General features: G+C 37.4%; 2 protein-coding genes and 1 long non-coding RNA gene across 6 annotated transcripts; all 3 read right to left on the minus strand.

Annotated features, from left to right (window-relative positions):
- Positions 1-887: 887 nt before the first annotated feature.
- Positions 888-3,921, minus strand: LOC110920280. Its single transcript, XM_022164499.1, has 4 exons — positions 3,606-3,921; positions 2,735-3,426; positions 2,417-2,654; positions 888-2,314 (listed from the first exon to the last, which is right to left on the minus strand). The coding sequence occupies exons 1-4, from the start codon at positions 3,919-3,921 to the stop codon at positions 888-890; spliced, it is 2,673 nt and encodes an 890-aa protein (XP_022020191.1).
- Positions 3,922-4,108: 187 nt separating this feature from the next.
- Positions 4,109-5,164, minus strand: LOC110920281 (putative F-box protein At3g24700). The gene has a single exon (XM_022164500.1). It carries the CDS (start codon positions 5,162-5,164, stop codon positions 4,109-4,111), a length of 1,056 nt encoding a protein of 351 aa, XP_022020192.1.
- A 5,441-nt stretch (positions 5,165-10,605) lies between these two features.
- On the minus strand, positions 10,606-14,277 carry LOC110915077. Of its 4 annotated transcripts, none has more exons than XR_002578743.2 (11): positions 14,262-14,277; positions 13,611-13,670; positions 13,415-13,523; positions 13,001-13,292; positions 12,682-12,916; positions 12,438-12,606; positions 12,232-12,357; positions 12,043-12,154; positions 11,822-11,930; positions 10,826-11,127; positions 10,606-10,731 (listed from the first exon to the last, which is right to left on the minus strand). It is a non-coding gene; the product is annotated as an uncharacterized LOC110915077 (long non-coding RNA). The 4 variants fall into 4 exon arrangements; XR_002578742.2 differs by lacking the exon at positions 14,262-14,277 and adding an exon at positions 13,801-13,817; XR_002578744.2 differs by lacking the exon at positions 14,262-14,277 and having other exon boundaries at positions 10,609-10,731; positions 12,682-12,913; positions 13,611-13,735.
- Between the last annotated feature and the right edge of the window lie 6,053 nt (positions 14,278-20,330).

Raw genomic sequence — 20,330 nt, forward strand, 5'->3', positions numbered from 1 at the left:
AGACTAACGCCTATAATGTCTTGGAATGTACGATCGACTGCCTCTATCGCCTGTCGTTTAGCCATCGACGCTTCATCCCATATGATTATTTTGGCAGACCGAATCAGTTTAGCGGCCCCACTCTGTTTTTTGATATTGCACATTGAATTATTTTCAAGATTAAGAGGAATCTTGAATCTTGAGTGAGCCGTTCTACCTCCTGGCATATTATTAGCCTCTGCACCTGATGAAGCTGTTGCGAGAGCAATAAGACCACGTGACCGAATTTCAGTAAGCAAGGCAATGTACAAAAATGTTTTTCCAGTTCCACCTGGGCCATCAATAAAGAACACGCCTGGAAGATCATTATCAACATGCATCATGATCTCATCAAACACGTTGTTCTGGTCCGGATTAAGTGAATCTTTGGCACTCAAGTGTTCAGGTTCCAAAACAATCCCATACTCTTCTTGTAACTCACGATAACCTGCATCTTGTAAGTTAACATCGTCTGTTATCTTAGGAAGGTCGAATTCATTGATATTTTTACCCATGGATTATAGCAAGACACTAATTTCAATAAGAACCATATTTTGAACTCGTTCTATACTTTGACAGTGTAACCGATGATCTTCAGACAGTGATTCAAAGTGGTCATTCCATAACTTTCGAATATCTCCAGGTTGGCAAAAAATCATTATGGTCGCAAATAACCTTCGAAGAGCATTGGGAAACTGAAACGTAGAGGCTTCTTCGAGACATTGTGATAGATATTCATCGTCTTCTATTAAGCCTAACTCAAGAGCTGCTTTTCGAAATGTCTCACACCGTTGACCATTAACTGCGCAAAGATGTTCAAAAGAAGTAGGCCCTCTGACATTTTACAAAAGTAGGCGTAAGTAGTACCATTATCCTTCGGCTGGATTAGCGGAAACGATACGACCTCTTTGGTTTTTACGGCCACGAGGATTCCAACGACGTGTGCTTCCATTCCATGTAAAGTGTTTTGGAAAATCTTTATACAAATATACCCTTGCTGTTTCATCGATTCTATTTCTCTCAAAAAATGCTGTTAGCATGGTTCTCTTATCCCTTTCCCTATCAACAATATTAGACATTAAGTCATCATCTCTAAATCTAACCATCTGATTATTTGGGAGATGAAGTTGTAAGGCTAAAACAGAAGGAGAGATTTGAGAAAGAGAGAAGGAAAAAATGCGCCACATAGCCTCTGGGGGCGATATGTAGCGTGCATCTTGAAAGCTCTTTATCTCATTAACAACAACCCCTGGCTCACTTTGATCAACTTGAATAACCTGTTTGTCATGTCCTTTATAAACATATTTAAAAAGATATTTCACAGATTTTATACTTGAGCAAACTTCAACATTGATGTGGCAGTTAAACATCATCAAAAGCCTTGGGTTATATGGGACCACCCATCTATTATCAAGGGTTATTCCTCGTATATCCACTTCTATCCCGGTGTCTCTCCTTCGATACAACGGATACGCATCTTCTCCTTGTGTTGCCTGTTCATTAAATTGTCTAGGATAGTGAAAATGACAAATTTTAGGATCACCCTGCATACAAGGACTGCTTAATCGTAAATTGCCGCAAGGACCGTGAATCATGTGCTTGACAACCATCTCATGCAATTTGGGATGTCTTTGTTTGTTAGGAATTTCAGCACACACAACCTTATCATAATGGTCCGCGTTATTGATCTTGTGTTGCGGGTACATGATAAGGAGAAAATGTGCGTGCGGCAAACCACGCTTTTGAAATTCGATGACATAAACGTATGACTTAACTTCCCCAAGGATATGTTTCTTGAAGAGTTGTTCCTTAAGATCTTCTAATTTACCCCGGAACACTCTTGAAACAAGGTCTGGACAATCTTGTGCAGTTTGACCAACATGTAAATTATCACATATCTCAGGCCACTTAGGATTACACGTCATTGTAAGGAATATATCAGGCTTGCCGTCATCTTGAACTAAAGTCATCGCATCTAGAAACCGACGTCGCATGTCGCGAGGCCCTCCGATGAAAGATGCAGGCAACACAATTCTTTTCCCGACTCTGTTTGCATGAACCTCACCAGCATTGACGCAATCCACAAGACCTTGGTACAAATCGGCCCGTATCTTAGCCTGGTTTCTCTCACAAAATTCTAAGCGTGACGTCTCAATTTTTATGTAAACATCTACCACAAACTGTTGTAGCAGTCTACCACCGAACAGAAGCACGTTTTCGGTAGATCGAATCTGGAACTTGTAACAGTAGTACTCTCGCATAGCCACGGTTGTTCTACCACTTCGTGTGTTAGCCTCTGAACGATGAAGATGTTTTAAAAACAAACAGTTAATAAAAATAAGACGCATTATGGTATTTTTATGATCTTCACTTAAAAAGGATAATAAATTGTTGGTACCTTCCATTTCTCCTTCGATGTTGTCATTGTTTCGAACCTCATTTATTGATACTCCGTGACGTGGTATGTTTGCATGCCAACCCGACTCACCATTAGGAAAAAATAGAGGATACGACAATGGATCGTAACAACTGAAGTACGGTTGAATAGTTTGGCTATATTCAGACCTACCATACACAACAATACTTCGTTTATACGAAGTAATATTGTCATTACCTTCAACCCAAATACCAGCAACCTATATAATCGTGAACTATAAGTAAGTAAAATAAGCAATACTATTAAATAATTGTAATTAATATAATATATTTTATATACCTCCGATGTCGTTGGTCGGTTGTACACCCTTTGGTCAAGTTCAACCGAAGCATTCAAAGTGACTCTATAGTTGTCCAGAGGTCCTAGTTCTGCAAGTCTTCTAAATGTATCAACATATGGGTTTGTAGAAAGAACGCGTGTCAAAATCTGAGTAATACAACGATCAAGATTTGGCCATTGGAGCCTGAGATCTAACTCGGCATCAGGATCATAAAAATACAACTGCAGGTACCTAGGGGTTCCATCCCTCGAAACTAATTGGTTGATTTTGTGATATATTCCTCTATGTGCACGAAAAGTATATACACCGTCTCTCATATTGTTCAATGTATCATCCAACGTCACTCCCATTGAGGCAAAAGAAAAATTCGTGTTATAAGCACGAATGTTTTGCCTAAAAATATTTCCAATTTCATCTTGCGATGTGAAAAGTCGGTGCAATTCCTCTGGAATTTCTGAATTTGCTAACACAGTTTTCCTACTCATACAACAAAAGGTATCAAATTCAAATTGAAAACGTTTTGCTCCACAATCAGGACATGCACCACGTTCTTTTAAAACACGATGTTCTCTGGGTAAACGATCGTAAACAAAGTTATATGGATCATCTTCTACATTCTCATTTTGGAAGGAAGGTTGATCAACTACTTCAGAAAATTGAGGTAAAAGTGTAAGTGGTTGAATTCGAACACCTAAAAAATTCGTTGTCTTAAGTAATGAAGGTTATTAAAGATATCAAATTCAATAAAGAAATCAATGTTAAATAAATAGAAACCTCGTGGTGATGTTCTGGTAGTGACTTCATCAACTACATTGGGGAATGTGGTTGTCGGCGTAACATCATTGGTCGGGGTTGATGTAATTTAACTACCGTTTGAAATATGCATTCCATTGTACTCCTTACGTTGCATGGTAGAAATACTTGATGCATTCACGTTTGTCATTTGGGTAAATTGAGTAATATTAGTCTGTAAACTTCTTAACGGTGTCCTTTCTGCTAATCTATTACTCATTAAAGATAGTGATGAAGCACTTTGGGAGACCTCACCACTCCCAAATTTCAGGACTTTGTTATTTTCTTTGCGTGCAGCATAATATCTTTTGTTATACCCTTTTCGTTTTTCAGCTCTGGTAGATGAACTCGAGCTAGAAGCTTGATTAAGATGGTTTCGTTGTACATTAGTCATTGTAAATTGTTAAAGTGTCAAATACCTTGCAAATTAAATAAAAGATAGTTATCATAGATGATAAAATTCTGAAATTATTACAAGATTAGTACACGACACTTAAACAAAATAACATGATTACCAGAAATAGAAAACCAAAATTCTTAAAACATTGAATACATAATAATAACATTAAGTGAAAGCCAAACTAAATACTTGGTGAAACGACGGTCTCCACAAACACCGCACCCTTATAACCACGAAACCAAGTAACTGGATAAAGAATTTCGAAGGGCTTCGTATCCATTTCAATAGTAAAAAGCTTCCCTAATTTAATCATCACAAACCAATTACCATTCGTCACGTAATGTGTTATATCGCCCCACAATGACAATGATATTGGGGGGATCGGAGGACATGATAAGACCTTAATCCAGTAATCCTCTTTTAACGTCCATAGGTCAATTGTTATCTCAAACCAGCCAGTCGTAGCAAACATGTGAAGCTCATTTTTTACATTCACTAAAACACCTTGAACAAATCCCGTAGATGGAACAGGTGGAAAGCTTATCTCCTTGAACTGCTTTGTATTAATATCAAAACAAATCACCACATTTGTACCTCCAACCCAACATTCGCAAAGAGTGAAATACAGAGTACCACCACAAAATGTGCCTGGTGACCAATAGAAATTGGGGCTAAGGTACTCTTGTCTTGTTAAGAAAGGAATATTTCTCCAAAAGTTTAATTCCCTAGAATAAACATAGCTTTCATATACACCACACCTACGCTTGATATGCAAGACCTTGTAATCATCGGCATCATCAGCATACAAACCAATGGCATCAAGATTATTTATATAGATTCCAAGAGAATCAGGTGTTGACAAACGCTTGAAAGCAGTAGTTGTTGGATTCCAAAGAAGCAACTCGTTTGTATGATTCAAGCAAACACACAACAATCCATTCAAATGTGAAAGTATTGACACATCATTATTTTGGTGGTCGAATGGTAATGTAACTATTGACCTTGGCCCATAATCATAGGATTGAAAGATGATCAGATGAACAGAGCATGTTAGGTCGTCAATTAAGAGAACTCTCTGGTTAGATGAAACTAATGAGCGAGAACAATGTACCCTTGTGAAATCTCGAGTTGACAGCAACGCATACCATTCCTTACAAACACTCTTAGAACGTCCTACGACCTTCGCTGGCACCCTCGTTAATATCTCAAATATGGTTTCAATAGGAAGGTCAGCCATGGTGATACCTTCGTTTAAGATAAATAATAACTTTTTAGTTGTCCAACCTATCTAGATTATAGTTTGGTGAAAAATAGGTGTAACCATTACTTTTAAATCAAGTAATATAACATACTTGTTACAACATAATATAATATTAAACAAACTAAAGTATACTTCTACATGTAGGAAAGAAACATAAAGGCAGTTAACCAAAAGCAAATCAGAAAACACCATCATGGATTTTAATAATCAACAACTAAAGATATAAAAACACCCAATGTTTCTATCATGAACACGGACTTAAGTATAGATCCATAATTTAAATATCTCGTGCCTCGAGCATATCTGGGTCGTACGTAATCATACTCAGTTCTGTAGACTTCAAAATATTAACTGAAAAAACAAATAAAATACAACTTTTATTAAATTACATGACCCATTAAATGTAACTAATTTTTTAGAAAGTTGATGTTAAAAGCATAACGTACTATCCGGTAGGTGAACCAACTTGACACGTGATACGTATATGATAGACTTTCGTTGCACCGCTCGAATGGTACATATAACATCGGAAGGCTTCAGGGCGGAAAAAAATTTTGTATTGTATGAACACTGTACACAACAATTTTGGGTTAGAGTTCTTTTAAAATTAGTTTTTTATTACATACGATGTAAATATTATGTCTCTAATATGTTAATAAATAATAACTTACGTCTTATCTCGAAGAGAAAGTTCGAAACAACAACGATCCCGTTTACCTTCTATTATCCTCCCAACCACATCTACAATGAAATCAACCAAATTGTATACACCATATCTAATATATAAGTATATAACCTTTTATATTTTTAATTAAAAAATAAAGAATGGGATTTTATATGTACCAACAATAAATTTTTTAGGTCTTCTGTCATGCTTCAATTTCATAATGGAAGGCACCAATGGATATATACAAGCACCTCTTGGAATCGTAAGCTCCAGTGATAAAAGCTTCGTATATTCATTGATGACAATTTTTTTCTCCGAACAGACTAAGAGGTAATTTTGGTACTTTGGGTACTCATGATAGTGGAGATTCTCAATTTGGAAATAATTCAACAAAAAAAAGCCAGCCATCAATGTAGCGTCATTATATAGGTGTATCAAATGTTGTGGAACGATCACAACAATTTTTTGTCTCTAAAAAAGAACACATTAAGTGGTGAAAAAACATTCACTCGTATAACATATAGCAAAATAAAATAATGTTCTTACGTTTTATCAAGAAAAATAACCACTAATCTCTTTCCCTTGACGTCATGCCAAATAAGTTCGACCATAACAAAGGTTAGATTATACCAAGCTCTATCATTTCTCAATGATGAAAATTCGTCGACCGTACAATGATCAGACATATCCTATTAATGTTCAATGTTAGTCAAAGAAAAAATAAAAATTACATATATTTAAATTTATATCTGTTTGATTTTTAAGGTCAAGTAGATAAGAGAGGGAGCCAACTAAAATTAAAGTAATACATGATTAAAATTTAAATAACCTTAAAATTAAAAAGTTATATTAATACATAATTAAAACCGAAGCATCTAGATAAATAAAATTCAAACTAATACAAAGCAAAAATACATTAAAATAAAAATAACTAACACATAATAGAACATTTAGTAAATCACATTAAATATTACTAAAAAACAAAACACCGAGTCATAGGAGAATCAATCATTATCATCATCGTTTCGGTGGATGCATTCATCAATAACGTTTTTTTAAGGTTCCCAAATCATTTCTTCATCCAAGGGTGGTTCGTATTCCGCTCCAGGATCGGTTTCGTACCCTTCAGCCTAGTTCGGTACTCCTTGTGTTTGATGGGGGTTTTCCACATGAGGTGGGTTTGAAGATGGTGGATGGTTTGGCACTGTAGGAGTGTTTGCCAATGGACGATAATGCCCCTCCCCAATATGTAGTGCCCCAAATTGTAGTTGAGCAAAGGTATAGTCATACGCCCAAATCAACTCTTCATCCGTCCAAGTATTTGGATCATTATCTTGAGGGATTGTGACGGGAGGTGGGTTTGTGACAGGAGGTGGGTTTGTAACGGGGGGTGGGTTTGTTACGGACGGTGGGGTTGTCACTGGAGAAGGGTTTGATCGTCCATGACTTGAAGGCCCTTGTGGTACAATTGGAATTGGATAACCACCACCTATACCTCTCAATTGATATGTGTTTGGAATGAATTGTAAACTGAAAAATACAATTTTGATTGGATATAAAGATCAATTTTTAAGCAAATAAAAATAGTTTAAATACAATTTTATAGATACAAAGTTATGATATTATGTTTGTCATTGTGTTTTTTAATTGTATTCTTTAATTAAGTTATTACAGTTTTTTTTTCATTTTTAACTAACTTATTATAGCTTTTTTTAATTAAAATGGATGTTTGTTAACGAACTCATTATATCAACAGTAAGCTAAGTAACTAAGCTAAGTAATGAATAAATTGGAGGGAAAACATTTTAGGGTATGGTTTTCAAAATCTTTTATTTTCAAAAATCACAATATCCTTTTCTCTGTTTATATCAAAATCTTCCATTTACAACTTAACATAAATACATCTAATATTTTTAGCACCTAAACTTATTTATTATTTTTGTTCAAAAATCACATTTAGAATGTTGAATATACTTTATGTTCGGTTATCATATGTTTTATTTGGTAATTTCGTTAAACATAAACATCATTAACAAATAAAATATTCGCATTTGCATGTTATCGTGTTTTTCTTTTAATCTTATCCCTAAACAAATAAACTTAATAATAAATATATAGACTAAGTTTTAATTACGCTCGCACTCAAAGTCGGGTCACACTTATCCACCGTTGATTTACATTTTGAAATTCGAAATCCATTCTTTTTGTTATTGTTTGCAACTATTTACTTTGAAATTGCTCAATTTTATTTGCTGTGTTACTATTTATAGTAAACTTGTTAACGCTACCCGCGCGTTGCGGCGGGGTGTTGAAAGGCTAAGATAAAATCGATTTTAAAATTTTTTGTCTTCAAATAGAACTGCTGAGTTTTGGCTTCCGTTAACTAATTTTTTTTATGAGTATCAAACTTTTGTGTCTTCTATTTGTCCCTGGCTCAAATATTTTTGTCTTCTATTTTTAGTTTATATACTAATTTTTTTTTGAGTATCAAATTTTCATGCAATCCTGATACATACCAATTGAACTCATGTTCTTACATTTTGATATCATAGTTAACATCAACTTATATCATAGTCTAATGATGTCGCAGGTTTAGATTACTTAATTTGATGTGGGTGTTCATGCAACAAATCTAACATAAACAATGATTACTTTTCTATGGTCAACTAAAGAAGACATAAGTTTCAAACCAAGGCGTTTATAGGATGAATGTTCATATTAGGCACGATTTTGCAAATTTAAACATAGCCTCATAAAACCACAACACACAGATTACATATTTTGCAATAGAAATTATCAATAGAAAAGTAAATGAATTTTCTAATTAAAATCAAAATGTGGGTTCAACAACAGAAAAACTTGATTAAATTAAAAACAGGTAAAGGTATGAATAATTGAAAGAATAGTTGCATTTGAGCACACGCTAAGACTTAAATTGACCACGTAAAACAATTGTAACAATAAAGACCCCCAATTTGTGTGTTTTCGTAGCATATTGAACAATAACGTTTATGAAAGAAACAAAGTACATATTATTAATTCCTTTCGGTACCCATATTATCAATTTCATAAAAGAAGAAATTTTGGTTTCGATTTGTCATGATTCAAGAAAAACAAAAATTATTACTCTAAATAAACTTCATAAACATATCGGACAGAAACGTTTACGAAAGAAACAACGTACATATTGTCAATTAGTATTCGGTACCCATATTATCAATTTCATAAGAATAGATCTTGGTTTCGATTTGTCATGATTCAAGACAAATAAAATTACTACTCTAAAATATGGAAAAGGATTCAATGGTAAAAATACATATTATCAATTACTATTCAGTGCCCATTTTACTTTTGTGCTCTTCAATTTTAAATTCAGCCACACAAATATATGTTTCAGTCACATACATATGCAAAATCTAAAACCAATTTGATGGGTATTAAAGTGATATAAGAGCCATGCGATATCAAACTTTAAAAATCTTACGATATACAAACCGGATTTTAAAACATTGCTAATATGTAAAACAACCAAAGGATAAAGAAATTTTGAAAGGTTTTCTTCTTGATAAAAAGGTTTTATGTAAAACAGGCGAGAGAAACGCAGCTTCTGGTTGCAAATAAAAGCTTATTTGGTTTGGTTGTAAACAGAGCAACGCCTCGTGTACTTGATGCGTGCGCCTCGGCCTTTGGGACCTAAAAGCCTCGGAGCACCTCACACTTTTTTAATCCAAGCATGGAAAGGAGGAGAAATTAATGCTACAGGTAAGCACTCTATATCCACACATTATATTTCATCCCTAATAAGACAATGAGCTCTTTAAGAGAATAAGTATACATATTAATTTGATTCAAATATTTAACAAGTTGTTTTTTGTTACTTTAAGAGAAGTTGCATTTGCTCCAACAGCTTGTTGATTCTGCAGCTATGTTGATTCGGATGCTGATGAACTTATTTTGTATTCAATCGAACTTGATTTGTATATGTATTCTGTTGAACTTAATTTGTATGTTTCTTAGTTAAACTGTTGAGTTAGTGCTGTAGAATGCTAATTTGTACTATTGAACTTGAAAGGTGTGCATTAATTTATTTTTTAAAACAGAGCAGAGTTGAACCAGCTTAATTAGAAATCAAGCCGAGTTCTAGCTTAACATTCAGCTTGGTTATGTGAATTCGAGCTGACCCTGGCTCAAGTCAGTTGGGCTCGTGAACCGCCCTATACTGAGAATCCTTGAGAAAAGTAAACAAAATTCTTCATATACAAATAATCTTATTGATGAAAAGATTACATATTAGACAAAAGAAAAGTTATCTCAAACTATAAATAAACAAGCATAATCGAAAAGTGATTTAAGGACAGAATGTACTAAAAGTCTAGAACATCTTTTATAGTTTTATCCTGTATTACTTATCAAAAACGAACACCCACATGTCAGCAAAGATAATGCTTAGTTCAGCTTTCTATTCTTTAGGAGCCAAGATGAATAAAGGTTCATTTATTGTGGAAATTTACGCAATATCATTATGCATATGCAGATTCAAAAAGAAAATAAGAATAAGAAGAGTATTGGTACATAATTTATAAATGTAACCCCATTTGCGATTTAGGAAGTGAGAAATTGATAAACATGGGAACAGAATATAAGTGAATTGATTTAATAGAAATAAATTTGTTACATATGGTGACGAACGGGATGAATGGATTGACAGAACTGTAACCATAATTGCAATTCAATCGATTCAACTAAGAAACTGATTAAAAAATTGAGGAATACTTACCACAATGCAGGACCGAGATGTTAAAAAAAAGAGAAATAATGCAAGAATCAAAATGTATAGAGGCGAGAAACAATGCAAGACCCAGACGAAAGTAGTGTCCTGAAATGAAAGTAAATCACAATTTGTTAGGAATACAAAGGTAACAGAAAGTGAGCTTTAAAAGTAACCGTGAGTTAAACTGAAACTAACTTACAATTAGACAGTTGAATTGATTTTCTGAATGTTGTTCTTTCTATGCTTCCGCAAGCACACTGAAGGTGGGGGTGTAGTGTTTGTATGTAGAAAGTTGGATGGAGTGTATGTAAGTGTGTAGTGTTGTAGACTATATATAATGTTAAGATAGTCAAATGTAGAGTTCCAATGACAAAAGTAGTTGTTGACTATTATTGTGTATGGTTTCAAAGCAAAAAAGCAGATGTCCTTTCGGAGGCATGGTCCTGATGCCTGTTGTTCACTGTTGGCTCCTGTTCCACTGTTCAAACAACTCTTTTCTCCCTGTTGAAACAACTCTTGTCAGTAGGTATATTGTTTAAAATATTAGCACTTGTAAATACAACCATAAATAGCCAAAAAGGAACCACCCTCCGATTTGAAACCAGATATCAATTGACCAAAAATAATAAATACATAGAAAGTGCAAAAATGAAAAAACTAAAAATTGACCAAAAAATAAAAGATTCAATATTTTGAAGTGAAAAAACAAAAAATAAAAGATTCAAGATTACTGCATCAGTCGATGGTATTTTGCGATTTTGAAATCACGGGAGTTAGGCTATTTGGTAAATTAAAAGGATGCAATGAAACAAAACGAAAACTGAAAAAAAAAACTGAAAAAAATGGAATGAAAAAAGCGACCAAAACGAAACAAAAAACCCGAAACTTAACTGAACCGAAATGAAACAACCAAAACGAAACAAAAAAAAAACTTAAAAGATTGAAATTGATTCGGAAAAACCGATCAAAACGGAACAAAAAACCGAACCGAAACCGGCCAAAACGAAACAAAAAACTGAAAAAATCGAAACCGAACCGAAAAAGCAACCAAAACGAAACAAAAATTCTCAACCGAAACCGAAAATAACTGACCCAAACAAAACAAAAAAACGAACTGAAACCCGTCTCGTGCTAAATCCGTCCCGACTCCAAACTCGTCTCGTGCGAACACTCATGTCGGGTTGAAATTTTGTACCTGATCTTTCACCAACAATGCTCTCCAGTTCTGCATTTCAACAAGCGCCTTTGCAGATCGATACGAGAGGGCAATTCAGTGATTTAGATCCCCTAGACAGATAACTCGACTGGACCAATATGCAAAAGAACACAATTAGGAATCAAACATGATATCTAACATCATTCAAACTTTTAAAAGTGAATCAACATGTCTATACGAGTTCATGCAATGAATCTTACTCGTGTGCTAGGATCGTTTCAGGGGATTTTTCATCATTCATGCCTTGAACACGTGGAAACCTTGTGTATCTAATGTTTAATATAGAATTGGGATTCATAGCTTTAGCTTCCTCTGTAGAATCAAGAAAAAAAATCAATTTCTTTGTAGATGAGTAGTATTAAAGGTAAGAAAAAAAAATAAAAAATTACCTTCAGTAATCATAGTAGCACGAACTGGAACCTACAGATGTTCCTCTTTCTAATACATCATTAGTAGCACGAACTGGAACCCATAAAATGCTCGTTATACTGATTGCCCGATCTAGTAACTCCTGGCTACCATCTTTTAATGTTAGTTCTGTTTCTGTATCAGTAGGGGTATGATTTTCAAACCAAGTAGTTCAAAAAACGCTCACTCAGGTCTGCGCATTTTTACGTTGACGCCAATTTCCTTAACTGAACCTTCTTAGTTACTTCACGAGACAGACTTGCATTTTATCATCAATCTCGTTTGTATGGAACATGTCCTCTGCGAGTTTCGGTTCATCATGTTCAAACCGAGCAGATTGCCTTCTAGATACCGACCTGTAAAACATAATATTAAAAATAGAAAAAACTAAAAATATATAATTAGATACAAAAGAACACGTGTGCATAAACCTTCCATTGTCACCCGCACCCTTCTCCTGAACCTTTTTAACCGTAGAGCATAAACCTACATAAAAAAATTCAAAATGATCAGATGCACAATCTGTTTATGCAACCGCAAACCATCATGACACTAGTTAGACTGAGTTTTGGATTTCTGTCTTCCATTTGTGTTTGAATGTTAGTCTTTGCTGCTTTCAGGAACCGTACGAAATCCGATCTCCTCATGCTCGGATACTTTCGCCTTCTACCAGTTAAATTAACATATATAAATATTTACCCAATTTTTAGTTAAAAAACAAGAAAACACATGTAATATTCACACGCTAACCTTGGGGTCGTACGTCGACAACAATTCTCTGGCATGCATACTGGAAGAAAGGCTTCTCGGAACCCGGCGACGTGAAATAAATTTTCGATGAGCTGTCCTGGTGACACTGGCCTGCAAATTTCCGGAGGAGGGATGTATGCACGAGTGAAAAATGGAGGTCGTGCCTGCAGCGGTGTTGAAAGCTGGAAAGGCTGGTTGAACGTTGGTTCAGTTTGTGAACCCAAAGCCGTCTGTGCATACTCTTGTAGCTGCTGGCCTACACTGCCATCTGAAGCTTCTGTGCATACAACAACTGATAAAAACAGCACCAACAAAACAAGTGACTGTAGCATGTCAAAACAACACCAACAAAACAAGTGACCGTAGCATGTCGATTATAACTGATTAACTGGTGCTAGAACTTAGTCAACTTACAATAGAATAGTGATCATAGTCCAACTACATGGATCAACAGCATCTGCATCCCAATTCAAGACACTATGTGGATCATCTAGACCATTCTTTATGTTCATCAAAGCTTGTACTGCAGGTTCAAAAACCATTAAACACTTTTATAACCATTAAATGTTATGAACTGATCTCAACAAGAAGAAACAAAACTGATCTGTACCTCCTCTCTTGGCTGAGGCGACTGCCTTCTTCTTTTTGCTCGCATCAGACACCACACCATCTGAAACAAAACAAACATGGACACCTTGACTACCTTCACTCACAAGATTTACTATCAGTAACATTTTAAAACCAAGATTTACTATCAGTAACAAATCTAAATTAGCATACTTAATTAAAGAAATTTATACCAGACAGTTGTCTATAAGCATGTTGAGTTCAAAATATCATAAATGATCCATAAATTAAACAAAAACAAAAACTTAATTGTAAAACAATTCAACCCTGTACTTATCTCATTCTCTGTCATTGGTAAACACATGAAAGAAATGACATTATTAGTTCCATCATATAATCAGTCATTCCTTAAATTTCACATATCAAAAACCAAACCACTTAAAAAAAGTCATTATTGTAAAACATCCAAAAACTATAGAACCATAACACAAATAAACAAAATTAATGAAAAGGATAGTAGAAAGATGATCTCAAATAAACAAAAGGGACTCAAGTATTCTTGAAGTTATTGAAAAACAAACAAAACTATACAAACCAAAACATACCGAGAACAGACCTGAATCTATTTCACAGATCTGCTAGAAAAAAGTAACGGATCTGAATCTATTTCACAGATCCAGTAGAAACAACATACCCGCTTTGGCTCGTGAAACATTAGAGTAGCTTCACCTTCCCCAATAATATAAGATAACCTGAATGCAAGCATTGTTAAAGTGAAAAAAAATTATCAAAGAGATTATCTAAAATGCCAAAAAATGACCAGTGAAAATCTACTATAACTTATCCATCACACTAAATGGTTAAATAGTTATCTCTAAAATTAAGAACATGTTACATCAGAAGGACGGTGTCTTAAACAGTTATCCCCATCCCCCACCATGTTAACCATCTGAGAGAAGGTGTCTCGAACACCAAGCAATTGCAAATAACAACATAATAACACTATATTATCATACAACAACATAACAACAACACTTAAAACGGATCTATTAAAAACAGAGCATGTATCAAAATTCAAAACCCTAGAAATTTGACAAGAACAAAACTACCTCAAAGTTGGGCAACAGGAGGGAGGTCTTTAAGATAATCAGACGGTCGTTTAGCACTACGCCACATTTCTTCTTCGATTAAACGGTCAACCTCCGCTTTGACTTTGTGGTCGCCGTACTCGTCGTCGATGTACGACAATGCGTCGATTTGTGCGGCGCTGCTGGACCACGACGGCCGTGAAGATGGCGGAGCTTCTAGCAGCATAACTGTGTCTGGAATCGCCAGAGAGAACAGAGAAACCCTAGATCCATGTCACACCCCCAAAATCCACCTGCGGAGTATCACCGCTTGGGAGCGTGACTGACCAGGATCAAGCCACCAATCATACAGAACAATACATATAATAAAAGTAATTGTCATTTAAACCAAACCAAATCCATATGAAAGGTGTTCCAAACCATAAGAAAATTATCATTGTTTAGCGGAAGCGTATTAATAAAACCCATCGTAAATAAGTATCAATTATCAAAAGTATTTAACAGGGTAATCACGATCCAAGCCCACAACGACCTGCTCCTCCCTGTGCAAGCTCCATATATCTAACGACCTACAAGGCATGTAACAGAGGATCAACAACTAGTTGAGCGAGTTCACAGAAAGTAAATGCGTAATAGTAAGTTCGTTTGTAACAAGTGGCTCTACTGGGCCGTTAGTACGTTCTATTGGTGGGGGCTTCCCATGTTGTATAACCACTAGACTACTCGTAACCATAAGTATCCTTCACAACCGAGGATAGTAATAAGCATAAGTATCCTTCACATCCGAGGATAGTAATAAGTATAAGTATCCTTCACATCCGAGGATAGTAATAAGTATAGGTATCCTTCACAACCGAGGATAGTAGTAAGTATAAGTCTACGTAGATTGTAAGTATGTGTCCTGCACAACCGAGGACAGTGAATAGCATAAGTATGTGTCCTGCACAGCCGAGGACAGTGGTATGGTAGTCTAGCAACAGTGTATCTAGTCAATCTCATTCCTTTAATCCCATTCCCAAGCCCTTGGGAATCCCATGCCTTAGTAAGGGTGTGAACTCACCTTGGTTTGCTCGGTATGCTAGGTTATGCACTCACAAGTAATCAATCAAAGCCTAGAGTATGCACGTGTTCACAGTCAGTTCATGTTGGTATGGTTTCGCAAGCAAAGTTCATCACATAGCGTGTGTAATAGTTAAAATCAGGCATTGCAGTTAAAATCAGGCATTGCATCCAGTTAATCATCTTCATACATTTCATGCTTGATAGAAAGAACAGGCAGTTAACAGGATTCGCATAATAGAAATGTTATATGCATAGCTGTGATAATCATCCTTGCAATCTTAACGGAATTAACGTGTTAACCTGGATTACACTCTAACATAGCTCATTAACTAATAGAGTTAATAAGGTTAATAATTTCTAGCCAATAATCAGATCATGTATAACACCACTAAATTGGACTATATGGTATGATATGCATAAAACTCGGCCATGGTGTCTGAATAACAAACTCGGACCACAATTCCTTTCAATAAACTCGGACAAAGGGGAGCCCTTCTACAAGCTCGGACCATGTGGGTGGGGGCTTGATGCCCTGAAACTCGGACAGGGGTAAACACCCCTCAATACTCGGTCATGGGGAAATACCCTCACAAAGTCGGACTAGAGAGTCCCCTTCACAAGGTCGGACCATGTGGGGAATGTGAAACTCGGACCATGTGTCCTGATGCAATCAAACTCGGGCCACATTTGCTAAATGAAAAACTCGGACACATGTAAGGGAGTTTAAAAACTCGGGCATTTAAACTCTAGAACTCGGGTAACACAATGTCAAGAAACTCGGACCAGTGAATAAGTTCATACTCGGACCATGGACTCTTACATTAAACTCGGCCAATACATATATATCAATAAAAGTCGGGCTAGATCCTTTTAGACAACCTCTGACCATACTAAGCCTTACAAGATCGGACAAGCATGTGATCAACAAAACTCGGACCCTAAGGGTCTTACACAAAGCTCAGACAACATACAAGTGGAAACTCGGATCATAGATTATCACCAAAACTCAGACAAACAATTTCTCCTACGTTCATTGAGATCATAACAGTTACGTTTTCATGTTTTCAAGACTAAGAAACCCTAGTTACGTATCTGCACCGTAGCAAACAATTCGACAGTTATTCATTCTTACATATCACAATTCTACGTTGCCAAGCAATCGATTGCACGACTAAACACATCATTATCACAACTATCCAGAATCAAATCAAAATTACAGGAGTATCATATGAGAGCTAGGGTTTATAAAGATTACACAAATCAAGAGTTGAGAATGATCAAACAATCAATCAACAATTAACATCAACGATGATTAAACCATTACCTTGATTCGATTCTAGTTGGATTAGCAATCAACTTGATGTGAAAGACTTGTGATTCCAAGAATAATAAGAAGGTGGTTGTAGAGAGGATTAGGGAATGTGGGTACGTGTTTTGATTCTTTGAGAATGATTAGTGAATGATTAGGGAGGGGATTAGGGTTATGAGTTGTTAAAGTTTCACTATCAACCCTACACACCCTTAAGTATTATTTATTACAGTTTCAACACCACATTCCATTATTTGTCAATTCTTACACAAGTAACACATAACCATGCACAACCACAAAACACTATATTGTATCAAAACGTATACAGTTTCATAGCGACCCAACTGCAAGCAAACAATTAAACAATCAATAAACGTGCAATAAATGCGTAATAGAATCTTGGAAATTCAAGTTGTCACATTATCCCCAACTTAAAAGAAATTTCGTCCCGAAATTTGGTACGCACTCACTGAGGAAGCTAGGTAAGCTGTATTGTTCACTGGTTTTCCTGGGGTGTCACATCATCCCCCCGTTGATTTGGAATTTCGTCCCGAAATTCCGCAGTAGTAGCTTCAGTCTCAGTAGTGGATGCATTGGTTCCGAATAACTGGGGGTACTTTTCTTTCATTTGATCTTCGCGTTCCCAGGTGTACTCGGGGCCACGTCGGGAGTTCCAACGAACTCGAACAAGAGGGATTCTCTTGTGTTTGAGGACCTTAACATCCCGGTCCGTGATTTCAACTGGCTCCTCGACGAACTGCAACCGCTCGTCGATAGTGAGTTCCTTAAAAGGAACTATGAGGGTCTCATCTGACAGGCACTTCTTCAGATTCGACACGTGAAATACATTGTGAACTGCACCGAGTTCAGCTGGCAGGTTCAGTCTGTAGGCTACTGAGCCTATTCTTTCAGTGATTTCGAACGGTCCAACATACCGCGGATTGAGTTTGCCTCGTTTACCAAATCGAACCACACCCTTCCAGGGTGAGACTTTAAGAAAACCCGGTCCCCGACCTGAAATTCCAATGGCCTCTTACGCTTATCCGCGTAGGCTTTCTGACGGTCGCGTGCTGCCGCCATGCGTTGTCGTATTTGTGCAATCTTTTCTGTGGCGTCCACTACAATTTCTGGACCCGTAATCTGACTATCCCCCACCTCTGCCCAACAGAGAGGTGACCGGTATTTACGTCCGTACAATGCCTCGAATGGAGCGGCTTGAATGCTGGTGTGGTAACTTTTATTGTATGAAAACTCCACTAAAGGAAGGTGCTTTTCCCAGCCGTTGCCGAAATCGATAACACATGCATGAAGCATGTCTTCAAGAGTTTGAATTGTTCGCTCAGACTGCCCATCCGTCTGAGGATGATATGCTGTGCTCATGTCTAAACGAGAGCCAAACACTTTGTGCATCGCTTGCCATAGCTCTGACGTGAATCGTGCATCCCGATCCGAAATGATGGAGGTGGGCACCACGTGCCTCGAAACAACTTCTTTAAGATAAATGTCTGCGAGAGTGGAGAACTTATCCGTTTCCTTAATAGCCAGGAAGTGTGCAGACTTGGTGAGTCGATCCACGATTACCCATATTGTATCGTTCCCACGCTGAGATCTAGGTAGGCCTGTAACGAAATCCATGGAAATTTCTTCCCATTTCCACTGTGGTATCCTGGGTTGTTGCAGTAGACCTGCGGGTTTCTGATATTCAACCTTGACTCTCGCACAGGTCAAGCACTTGCCAACATAGGTGGCGATGTGGGCTTTCATACTTGGCCACCAGTATGTTGTTTTGATATCGTGGTACATTTTATCCGACCCTGGGTGTACCGAGTAGCGAGACTTGTGCGCTTCGTCCATCACAAGCTCTCGTAGACCGCCATAAAGTGGGACCCAAATACGCCCCGTTACATAGTAGGCGCCGTCTTCCTTTTGTACCATTCGTTGCCTTGAACCGCGTAGGGCTTCAGCCATGACGTTTTCGGGTTTCAGTGCTTCTATCTGAGCATTCCGTATCTGAGCAGGAAGACTAGACTGAATAGTAAGCTGTAGCGCTCGCACGCGCTTAGGTAGAGTGTCTTTCCGACTGAGGGCGTCAGCCACAACATTGGCCTTGCCTGGATGGTACTTGATGGCGCATTCGTAATCGTTAAGCAGCTCGACCCATCTCCGTTGACGCATGTTCAAATCCTTTTGCTTAAGAATATGCTCGAGACTCCTGTGATCGGTGTAAATCGTGCACCTGGTACCGTACAGGTAGTGTCGCCATATCTTAAGCGCGAAAACAACAGCTCCCAGCTCTAAATCGTGCGTCGTATAGTTCCGTTCATGAACCTTGAGTTGACGAGAGGCGTAGGCAATAACTTTATCCCGCTGCATCAATACACAACCAAGCCCCTGTATTGATGCGTCACAGTAAACCACGAAGTCATCCGTGCCCTCGGGCAGTGAGAGGATAGGTGCGCTGCATAGTCTATCCTTCAGGTACTGAAAAGCAGTTTCCTGCGTATTACCCCATCTGTAAACGACACCTTTCTGTGTCAGCATAGTAAGCGGCTGCGCGATCTTGGAGAAGTCTTTGATAAACCGCCTGTAGTATCCCGCCAAACCCAAGAATTGGCGTATTTCTGTTGGTGTACGCGGTGCTGGCCAATTCCTGATCGAATCTACCTTGGATGGATCGACATGAATCCCATCCTTGTTCACCACATGGCCTAAGAAGTGGACTTCACGAAGCCAGAAGTCGCATTTTGAAAACTTTGCGTACAGTTGCTCCTTTCGAAGAAGTTCCAAGATAAGACGTAAGTGCTGCTCGTGTTCCTCCTGACTCTTGGAGTAGATCAGAATGTCGTCGATGAAGACGATGACGAACTTGTCAAGATAAGGTTTGCACACCCTGTTCATAAGATCCATGAAGACTGCAGGCGCGTTCGTAAGCCCGAATGGCATGACCAGAAACTCGTAATGGCCGTAGCGAGTTCTGAATGCTGTCTTGGAGACGTCCTCATCCCGGACTCTCAGCTGATGGTAACCTGACCTTAGATCTATCTTGGAGTAGTAACTCGACCCTTGCAACTGGTCGAATAAGTCGTCAATGCGAGGGAGAGGATAGCGGTTCTTCACTGTGACCTTGTTCAGTTCGTGATAATCAATGCACATTCTGAAAGTGCCATCCTTCTTTTTCACGAATAGTACTGGAGCTCCCCAAGGCGAAGAGCTTGGACGAATGAAGCCTTTATCCAAGAGCTCTTGTAGTTGCTTTGACAATTCTTCCAATTCCGTGGGAGCTAAACGGTACGGTGCGCGGGCT

The sequence above is a fragment of the Helianthus annuus genome, chromosome 12 (genome assembly GCF_002127325.2).
Source record: "Helianthus annuus cultivar XRQ/B chromosome 12, HanXRQr2.0-SUNRISE, whole genome shotgun sequence".
Lineage (NCBI taxonomy): Eukaryota > Viridiplantae > Streptophyta > Magnoliopsida > Asterales > Asteraceae > Helianthus > Helianthus annuus.

Excerpts from the sequence above, each read along its gene's own strand:
- LOC110920280 (XM_022164499.1), bottom strand. The coding sequence starts at position 3,921 with ATGACTAATGTACAACGAAACCATCTTAATCAAGCTTCTAGCTCGAGT. Across the intron at positions 2,655-2,734 it reads ACCGACCAACGACATCGGAG|GTTGCTGGTATTTGGGTTGA; the intron begins GTATATAAAATA and ends ACGATTATATAG. Across the intron at positions 2,315-2,416 it reads CATCGAAGGAGAAATGGAAG|AGGCTAACACACGAAGTGGT; the intron begins GTACCAACAATT and ends TTCATCGTTCAG.
- LOC110920281 (XM_022164500.1), bottom strand. The coding sequence starts at position 5,164 with ATGGCTGACCTTCCTATTGAAACCATATTTGAGATATTAACGAGGGTG.